This window comes from Pseudonaja textilis, chromosome 4, assembly GCF_049901715.1.
Source record: "Pseudonaja textilis isolate UNSWEBS1 chromosome 4, rPseTex1.2, whole genome shotgun sequence".
In the NCBI taxonomy this organism is placed as follows: Eukaryota; Metazoa; Chordata; class Lepidosauria; order Squamata; family Elapidae; genus Pseudonaja; species Pseudonaja textilis.
Genome location: NC_141993.1, coordinates 5,305,321 through 5,315,935, shown reverse-complemented (window position 1 = coordinate 5,315,935; position 10,615 = coordinate 5,305,321). Strand labels below are relative to the sequence as shown.

Genomic DNA, 10,615 nt, shown 5'->3' with positions numbered 1-10,615 from the left:
TCACTGTCAGAAAATTTCTCCTTATTTCCAGGTTGAATCTCTCCTTGTTCACTTGTTCCCTGTTTGGCCTTCGGGTGCTTGACCCGCTCCTCTCTGTGGCAGCTCCTCAAATATTGGAAGACTACTATCCTGTCTCCCCTGGTCCTTTTCTTCACTAGGCCCAGTTCCTGCAACCTTTCACCATATGTTTTAGCCTCCAGTCCCATAATCATCCTGGTTGCTCTTCTCTGTACTCTTTCCAGAGTCTCAACATCTTTTTTATAGTGTGGTGACCAAAACTGATTGCATCTCTGTAGTTGCAAGCTTGCCTTCGTTTATATTCCTCCATAAATTAATAGTCATGTTCTCCTTAATTGATATTCCTTGTCTGGCCTTCAGAGGATGCTATTCTTTGCAAGCAAAATATGTCTGACGAATGAAGGTGAATCTACGTGTCCCAGGATAACGTTGCAGGATCCAATCTGGGCATAAATGCATAAATGGCAATGACCAGACGTATTTTGCAGGATATCGCCTGGGTTGGTTGCGAGAACCAGATCTTTTCTCTTCTGAGCTTTTGGACTTGTACTGAAACCCATCCTCAGGGAACTTTTCTCTAACAGGGTGGTTTTTTTTTTTCTGTCCGTGGTATTTATAGTACCTGTTGTATGTGGCTTTTTAGGTGTTGATTGGGGTGTGTTGATGGCACTATGTGCGCTATAAATATCACACAAAGAACAGAACACAATCTGCTAGAGAGAAACTCCCAGAGATGGGCTCCAACATGAGTCCAAAAGTCTGGAAGACAAAAAGCTCTGGTCCCGGTGAATGACCCAGATTGGATCCTGCAACGTTATCCTGAGACACGTAGATTCACCTTCATTCATCAGACATAGTTTGCTTGAAAAGAATAGCGCCCTCAGTCAGAAGTGGTAAGAGGCAATCAAAAGCTAGGGAGAAAGTAAAATTAGATTCTATTTGGATTTAGGCAAGAATAAACATGCCCCTTTAAAATAAACACAACCCTTGGTCTTCAGTTATGCTCTCACACTTCTGAGAGCTTTCAAAGGCATTTTCCAAACTAGAAATGTACACTTATGGGTCTCTCACACACAAAACATGCAAAATAGCATTATGTTAAGGAAGCTTCTTATAGGGTGAGAATAGATTAGAGGGGAAAAATGTGAACAATACCTGTAAATGAAGGCATATGGATATGCATTCGTAAAAATCCACACTTTAAAATAAAAAAAAACAGTTGCAAATAGATATATAAGAAGATTCTACTTCGGGGATGAAGAGTGAGAAAAATCACAATTTCCAGATTCTAACTACTAAAAAATCACCCTATAAATCTATTCAGGGATATTCCAAGCAATAAATATCTCCAGAACTGGCAAATCTATTTTTTTTTTATCAAGCTCAATTTCCTTTAATTCTTTCTCAGTTTCTCCTCTAAGCACAGGCTAAACTCAGTTTTTGACTGTTTATACAATGTCTCTTCGTGTCTAAGCTGAAGTTATGGTGGTTTGCAAAATTCTGGATTTGTTTAGTGTAATCCTCATTCCACAAAGTTATGAAACCTCAAGGTTCTATGTTTTTACTGCAAAGTGTTGCAAAATCTTTGGGGGACATTCATTCACATGCACACACCCTGTATTCTCCAACATTTCCTCATATCTGGCCTCTCCTTTTTTTGACTGGAGAATTTCCAATTTTTGTAAACTTTCAATCGGAAAGTCCAGGCTGTTCTTAAATAAACAGCCATTATTGACCCCGGGGAGGAGGAAAAGTAAAAGACGGGGGTATCACCTTGAGCAATCAGTTTGCACAACCCTTCACGTTGCCCAATCCATGACTGATATAAAATAACTCTTACACTGGGAGGAAGGTAGTTTCTGGGTGCCACATCTACTGTAGAAGAGAATCCAGAGCGTAAGTGCAGAGAAACAATTTGCTTGCAATATATGATAACTAATTAAGAACTGTGTAGTTACTAAGAGCCATTCTGCTGGGTATTCTAATGAGTGGGCTAGAAAGTATGCTTAATGCATGCTTGTAGTTTGTTAAATTAGTGGTTTGTGCAGATGTGTATCAAATATTATTAGATTGGGCTAGGATTGTATCTTTGGCTATGCATTTTCTGAGCAAGCTAGAATGTGAATTTAAAAACCACATGCATGCTACAATAACTTTGTCTCTCTGAATTGTACAGGTTATATGGTCAAAAGATGCATTTGATCCTCCTGCTGTCCAGTCTTCTTCTTTTGGGAACATCTCTGGCCAACGGACATGACACGGATCCTGAAGGAAAATGTGATCATTTTAACCTATATTTGAGAATGGGGAGGGGGCTTAGCCCATGGGCAGAAGTGGGAGTGCATGGGTGCCGTTCCTGTTATCTGAATGCACCACAGAGGGCAGAGATGATTGGTGGGGTGGTTAGAGGCTAAAACATACAAAGAACGGTTACAGGAATTGAGTATGTCTCGTCTTGTGGAAAGAAGGACCAGGGGAGACATGATAGCAGTCTTCCAGTATCTCAGGGGCTGCCACAAAGAAGATGCAGTCAAGCTACTCTCCAAAGCACCTGAAGGCAGGACAAGAAGCGACGGATGGAAAATAACCAAGGAGAGAAGCAACCTTGAACTAAGGAAAAACTTTCTGACAGTTAGGACAATTAACCAGTGGAACTGCTTGCCTTCAGAAGTTGTGGATGCTCCATCACTGGAGGCTTTTAAGAAGAGATTGGAGAGACATTTGTCTGACATGGCATAGTGTCTCCTACCTGAGCAGGGGGTTAGACTACAAGACCTCCAAGTTCCCTTCCCTTATTCCATTATTCTGTTATCTGAATGCAAAAAGGTTCTGGAGAGCAGAGTTAGTTTAAGAGCTCCTTCGAGATCTTTCACTGATGAAATGAACAAACCAACAACGAACAAATCATAGCTCTAGAAATCAGCACAGCAAGGCATGTAATGCAAGGTTGTCTGTTCTTCAGAAGAACTTTCCAATTCCCATCTGGAACGGGGTAGTCAGGAAAGCAGTCTTGCTAAAGTCCTTCTTGTTCACGGAGGGAGAGGTTCAAGGAGGCTAGAAAATGAGGCAATGATCTAATTCCCCACCCAAAGCCATTTCATGCATTCTTCTGAGGACCAATATCTATTAAGCCAAGGGGCCCAGTGTTCACCTGAAGGATCAATAGGCAGGTCCAAGAAAGAGTAGCCGCTCGTTGTTTGAATGCCCACCAATTTGGTTCAACTTGGCTTGCCTTCTGGGACTCCAATAATGGGATGCTGTTTTCCTTTCTAGTGCTGAATTCTGTGGCTGCCGCTGTAGACAGGCTTGAAAAAAAGATAAAAGAGGTGGAAAATGCCTTTTTGACAGTCCACAGAGGTAAGAAAACCTGGCTTTTCTCCCAAAGGTTGTGTTGTGTGTTCATTTCAGTTAAATTTGAATACCAGCTGTCTGCCTCTTAGGGCAAAGCTGGCTGGGGAATTCTTGGAGTTGAAATTCTCCAGGCTTAAAGTTGCCAAGGTTGGAGACCCGTGTCTTAGGGTGTCTATAGAGGCAGGGGGTCAAAATAGGAACTGGGACTGTGCAATCTTTTTCAGGCCTGTCACACATGTTACACGTGGTGGAGAGGCCACCATTTTGTCTTCTCTGGTGGAATTCTGGTGGATTGCTGGGTTGCTGTCTAATCAAATGAAAACAGCAGAAACAACCTAGGCATCTTTCCTTAGCCCAGTCTGAAGCTTCCAAACCCATAGAGAATGGCCCCAAACTGGAAGAATCTCCTGATTTCCTGAACTGATTTACAGTCATTTGAGATCCAACCTTACTCAATGCTGAGAAGCAGTCAAGGCAAGGGATACCAGATCTGGGTTGCAAAAACTCTGACGATCATAAGAGACAGCAAAAGGCTGCCATTTTTTTAAAAATCTTTTGGTTGCCATCTGTTAGACATCTGAAGTTCTTGGTGGTCCTATTCCAATTATTTTGAGGCAGGATACTTTTCCAATTACTACTGAGCTTCTGTCCAATGAGCCCACCTTACTGTGGTGAGATTCCCTCAGTTTTTAGGAAGAGAACTGGAGAACCCTGATGGAAGTTGATTGCTCCTCTTGAGAGAACTGCATTGGTTTCTCCAGAATATGGGCAATGAAATAATATTCATCATTTGGAACAAATGCTGTCCATTATGGCCTTTTCCCATTTCTCTATAAAAAAAATTGGGACTCTTTCAAGAGCCATCTTTGGGTGACTGAATGCATCCCTAAAATCACAGGATTTTTTTTTTTTTTTTGGACTCTGAAAAAGTCTGAAAAAAATTCAAGATCCTTCTGGGAGTAGCAGAGAAATTCTCTATTTGCACCAAATCCAAAACACCCTTTCCATAATGTGTGTATCCCAGCATTTCACAACGTTGCCAACGGTTCCTTTTACAAAGCTTCCATCACTGTTCCTGTTCAGTGGGATGCTAAAACATATGGATGATGATGACAATGAGATTAGCAACTGAGTCATGTCTGACTCTTGGCAATTCTATGGGCCTGGTATCTCCACATCTTCCAATCTTTTTTTAAATAAGTTTTTTTTTTAAATATAATCGTTCCATCTTTGGTTGAACATCTTCTGGGTACAAGTATCATTTTTAAACAATAATCAAGATTACAACATCCTTCATTACATTAATATTAAGTCTACAATGTTAACATAGAGATATTCAACATACTAGTCATAATATTTACTTATCTCTTTTAACGTATCTTCTTTATTTTGTTTCCCTGTTTCTAACTTCCATTTTTATTATTTAACCATTGATAAAATAGATCCCATACCATACAGTATTCAGTTTGCTCTTTCTCCTTAATTGACAGCATTAATGTATTCATTCCCGCACATTCTAATATTTCATCTCATCTGTAGGTATCGCTTCACTCTTCCAATGTTGTGCAAATTTTCTGGCAGCAGTTAATATATGGATAACTAAACACATCTTCCAATCTTTGAATTGTTCTATATTCTGGCTGGGGTCAGTTTTTTTCTAGCCATCGTGTATTTTGGCACCTTGGTTTCCTTTTACCGCTAACTCTTCCAAACTATAGTTGATTTCTCCAATGAATTCCCCTACATGACATGGCCAAATGACGTGAGATGCTGAAAGATATAGATTTTTTTGTATCACTTCATGATTTCTTTCCAGATGTATTCTGGAGTGTGACAAGTGCTGTTGTGCAGAGTCTCCTACTCTTTTAGGATGCATTACCTGAGGTGGCACATCTTTGAAAGAGCTTGCTTAAGTAAACCACAATTCTTTTGAAGAGATGCCAGATGGCTTTCCTGTCATCTTTTTGTCCACATACAGTTTACTTTAAATGGGTCTCCTAGGAGGAGGGATATTTTTAGCAGGAAACTAGAATCAAGTCCTATTTCAGATCAGAAGCAGAGCGGTTTGGTTGGAAGTCCAGAACTGTTGAGTGCTTCTCTTCCAAATAAAAAAAAAAGGACCAGATTTTTTTTTGAACTTAAAAAAAACCTCAGAAATTATTAATGCTGTTTGGCCCATTTGCAAGTCCCTGATTGTTCACTCTCTCTGCTGATCTTGGAGGCATTTCCTTTTGGGACTAAGTAAAAAAAACACCCTTGCTTTCTCTTCTTGTCAAAATATGCTTGTTGCCCTATATCTAGTGAAGGGAACACACACACACGCACAAAAAATAACATGAGTTGTGGAGCATTTTCTGCAGTCAAACATGTGCTTCTTCATTGTGTTTCTAGCTCGATCCTTTGGGAGTGGCAGTGAGAGATTATATGTGACTAACAAGGAAGTAGGGAACTTTGCAGCTCTCGGAAACATATGTGCCCAGGCTGGTGGCCGGATTCCTTCCCCTCAACTCCAAAATGAGAATAAGGCCTTTGCAAGTGTTTTGGAGAGGCACAACAAGGGAGCCTATCTTGTCGTCCATGACTCAGAGAAGTTCACCAATTGGGCTGCAGGAGAACCGAATACCGCAGGTGGGACCAAGGAGTGCGTGGTAGCAGATGCGCAGGGAACCTGGCACTCTGGGTCCTGTGAGGAAGACCTCTTAGTGGTGTGTGAATTTTCTTTCATCTGAGAAGGAAGACCAGCATCCTGTGCTGAAGAGACGAGCTGCCGACAATATAACAAGCCGAAAGCCACCCTACCACGACGTCAAAATGTAGAGCACCTAGAGATGATTCCCCCGTGTTTCAAGAATGTTCAATAAATGCATGAAACAAATGTCACCTTTTGATTGTTCGTCTACCCATTTATTTAAAAATGAATAAATAAATAAAAAAACATAGGCTCCTTTGAGGTAGGGCTCGCTTAACAACTGCTGTTTTGTCACTGTTTGATGTTAGGATGGCGCTAAAAATATTTGCTGCTGCACCACTGGTCCTCACCCTTACAACCTATTGCAGTGACCCAAAGTCATGCAATTCCTATCTGCGTGCTTCATAGCTGACTCCCAACAAGCGGAGTCAATGGAGAACCCAGCAGTGAAATTGAAAAAGGGAAGTGTTGTTGTAATGGCCATATGTTTTAGCCTCCAGTCCCCTAATCATCCTGGTTGCTCTTCTCTGCACTCTTTCTAGAGTCTCAATATTTTTTATAGTGTGATGACCAAAACTGGATGCAGTACTCTAGGTGTGGCCTTACTATGGCTTTATAGAGTAGCTCCCTTTATATTAGTAGCTCCCTTGATCTAATTAAATCCCTCTGTTGATGCAATTTAGGATTGCATTGGTTTTTTTGACTGCCGCTGCACATGGCTGGCTCCTATTTAACTGGTTGTCCACTGGGACTCCAAGATTCCTCTTACAGTTACTGCTGTTGAGCCCAGTTTCACCCAGTCTATGTGGCTTTATGCTTTCCATTGGGAAGGTTACATTGACATTTTCTTGGTTTTCTTATGCTAATAAGGAGATTCTCCTGTTTAATCTGGGATGTTCTGTTTGTGATATCTTTTGGATCACAAAACATCAGGCCAAAGGTGAAGGTGATTGGCAGAATCCATCATCTACCTACACGAGTCAGAGACTTTTGACATGGAAACGTGTAGACTTTCTCAAAACAACCTCACCACTGCCTGTTTGGCCAGCAGATCACGACTATGATTAATCCTATTTCTTACAAGATTATAAAATGTGCTTGGGTCACCAAAACACTAGAAATATTCACGGTAGTCCTTATTCCTTCTTTCCTGGTGAAAGGCAAACAAAAAAAAACTCACACAATGTCTCCATTATGGGCTTCTTGATATAAATCCCAAGATTATAAATCAGGTGAGTTGAACAGAAGTGAAGTTTGGCAAATTTACTTTTGGTGCATTGCATTCCCTTTAAGCAGCAAATCTCTCAGTGTTGAAGAAATGTTGCGTTTCTACTTATCATTTTTTAAAATATATATAAGCTTGGCTTCAAAGTCATGGATGGATTTTTCTAAAGACTAAAGTATGTTTTTCTTTTTCTAATCCTTTTCCTCTGCAATTTCTTGAACACTTAAAAAACAATGAAGCAGAACGCTAGCATTCTCCAATGTACAAGCAAAAATTCTTCTAATCACAAACACAAAAATGCAAATATTTGGCACCGTGCCAGAGAGATAAAACTAATATATCCCTCAACTGTTGTTGTTGTTGTGAATAATGACATCCAGTATTCCCTAAATGTTTTGGAATGTCGGTCATTAAAAAAGAATGCGGTTATTCCTAAATCCATTTCATTTGCTTAAAACATGTTTAAAAATTACATTTCCCCACCAAAAGATGTGCATTCGCAAAGTGTTTATTGACAAATGACAACCTATGAACTAGATCAGCATATTTCAGAAGGGGTAAAATACACTAGTTAATTTAAGGATGGGAACATCACAAATGTATTGTGGCCCAGAGAATCATATCACAAACAAAACAAAGAATGCCTTTCTCTAAAACTTACTCTAAAAGTAAGTAAGGTTTTATACTTAGGCAAGAAAAAAATCATGGTATCTCACTCAATAGTAATAACTGTGAGGGGGATCTTGGAGTCCTGCTGGACAATTACATAAATATGAGCCAGCGGTGTGCTGCAGCAGCCAAAAAAAAATCAATGCAATCCCAGGCTGCATTAACAGAGGGATAGAATCAAGATCATGTGAAGTTCTAATACCACTTTGTAAAGCCTTAGTAAGACCACACTTGGAATACTGCATGCAGTTTTGGTCATCACAATATAAAAAAGATGTTGAGACTCTGGAAAGAGTGCAAAGAAGAGCAACAGAGAAGATTAGGGGACTGGGGGCTAAAAAATGTGAAGAATGGTTGCAAGATGCTGAGCTTGTCAGTCAGGAAGTTCGGCAGTTCAGCGGTTCGAATCCCTAGCGCCGTTTAATGGAGTGAGCTCCCGTTGCTTGTCCCAGCTTCTGCCAACCTAGCAGCTTAAAAGCATGTAAAAAAAGGCGAGTAGAAAAATAGGGACCCCTTGGGTGGGAAGGTAACAGCATTCTGTGCACCTTCAAAGGTGTTTAATCCTGCCAGCCACATGACCATGGAGACATCTTCGCACAGTGCTGGCTCTTCGGCTTTGTAATGGAGATGAGCACCATTCCCTAGAGCCGGAAACGACTAGCACGGATGTGCAAGGGGAACCTTTACCTTTTAATTTATTGAAAAGAAGGACTAGGGGAGACATGATAGCAGTCTTCCAATATTTGAGGACGTCCTACACAGAAGAGGGGGTCAAGCTATTCTCCAAAGCACCTGAAGGCAAGAGGGGAAGCAATGGATGGAAACTAGTCATGGAGAAAAGCAACCTTGAGTTAAGGGGAAACTTCCTAACAGTGAGGATAATTAAGCAGTGGAATGGAAGTTGCCTTCAGAAGTTCTGCTCCAACATTGAATGCTTTGAAGAAGAGAATGGACATGGTTGGACTAGAAGACCTCCAAGGTTCCTTCCAACTCTGTTATTCTGTTCTGTTAAATGCTTATATTTATTACACATTTTGGAATGAGTGTTTTGGACATGCTTCCTTTTCTAAACTGCCTTTCAGCACAACGCTTTTCACACTAAAAGTGAGTGCTAAGCTGTAGGACCTATAACGTTAGCTTCACAGTTTTGACAGTCCCTGAGCATCCTGGATGTTTAATTACCAATTAATGAAAGCTTTTTGTAGTAGGATTAACTTTGTGAAATGGTTTTGTGCTTAGAAAATGGCCCCAATTAGCTCCAGCCCTCATTTATTTTCTCCCTGCTTCAGATGAATGTAATTTTTCTCCCCTTCTAAATGTAGTTTTTAATTTTATGAAGCTCAGGATGTATAGTGAAGCAATGATTACCGTGAAATCCCTGTGAGATGTTACTGACATTCATAAATGTTCCTTGAGATTTTAAGGGTTCTTTTTTTTTTTTAGAAAAAAATAAAAATAATAATCATGTTATTGTTGGCTCAGGATGAATTGCAACTGACTCACATTCTTGCACTTATTCTTTTATTTCGTTTATGCAGAGAACGTGCTCTATCTCCCATTCTTGCTGCAAAAATACAGATAACCCTTGAATTACAACCACAAATGAGCACAACATTTCTGTTGCTAAGTGAATCATTTCTTAAATGAATTTTGCCTCATTTTATGGTGGATTGTTCCCATTGAGCTTTTCACTGAAAAAGAATTGCAGTTGCAAAGCAAGCAATGTTTTCCTAAAAGCATGTCTTTTGGCCTGAATTTCCCTTTACTCAGGAAAAGTAAATTATTGGGAATCCAAGGAACGGAAGGTTTGTTGGGATCTCGTTTGTATATAAGTTTGGGAAATGGAAAATACATTTGTTCCCATTAAAATGTGAACCAAACTGAGTTCTCCCCCTTGCCTCATGCTGATTTGGTCCCATTTAATTTCTTTCTTTAACAGAGTCTTATGTAATCTGCAGTTCTCACCTCAGGCAAAATAAGCAACTATGTACTGTCAGTTTCTAAGTGTTATCTTTAATTTTATTGGGAGAGTACAAAATAGAAACAGTACTGTGGGTACCATGCACATTTTAACAGCTGCCACCATTCTGAACCAGATCTGTTTAAATTCTACAATAGTGTTCCATCTTCTTTCTTTATTTTTTTGAGAATATATCAATGCCAGGGTTTCAGGCTTGAAAAGGAAATCAAATAGAGATCACAGCGGCCTTTTCTAAGCTTGGAAAAAGATATGCCAACATTAGAATATTTTGATTTCAAAACTCTTTGCTCGCCTCTAGAAATAGGAATTCTGCATCTCTCGCAAACATGTAGATTGGCATTAATAATAAAATAATAGAATGACAGAATTGTAAAGGACTGCAGAGGTTTCCAGTCTAACTCCCTTAGAATTCGAGATTTTATATCTAAACAGAGGGATTTTCCTTCACCAATTAACATTTGACTTGGTTCACTGATGGGATAACTAATGAAAAGTTACATCGGAAAACCGAATAAGAATAACAGAATAATAGAGTTGGAAAGGACCTTGGAGGTCTTCTAGTCCAACCCCTTGCTCAAGCAGGAGCCCCTACACCGTTTCAGACAAATGACTCTCCAATCTCTTCTTAAAAACTTCCAGTGTTGGAGCATCCACAACTTCTGGAGGAAAGCTGTTCCACTAG

The 10,615-nt window shown here is 39.9% G+C and overlaps 1 protein-coding gene across 1 annotated transcript; it reads left to right on the top strand.

Moving 5' to 3' along the window:
* Positions 1 to 1,772: 1,772 nt before the first annotated feature.
* Positions 1,773 to 6,249, top strand: LOC113453380 (phospholipase A2 inhibitor alpha-like protein). The gene is made up of 4 exons (XM_087932186.1): positions 1,773 to 1,914; positions 2,195 to 2,295; positions 3,292 to 3,375; positions 5,761 to 6,249. Exons 2-4 carry the CDS (start codon positions 2,211 to 2,213, stop codon positions 6,096 to 6,098), a joined length of 507 nt encoding a protein of 168 aa, XP_087788312.1. The 5' UTR covers positions 1,773 to 1,914; positions 2,195 to 2,210; the 3' UTR covers positions 6,099 to 6,249.
* The last annotated feature ends 4,366 nt before the right edge of the window (positions 6,250 to 10,615 follow it).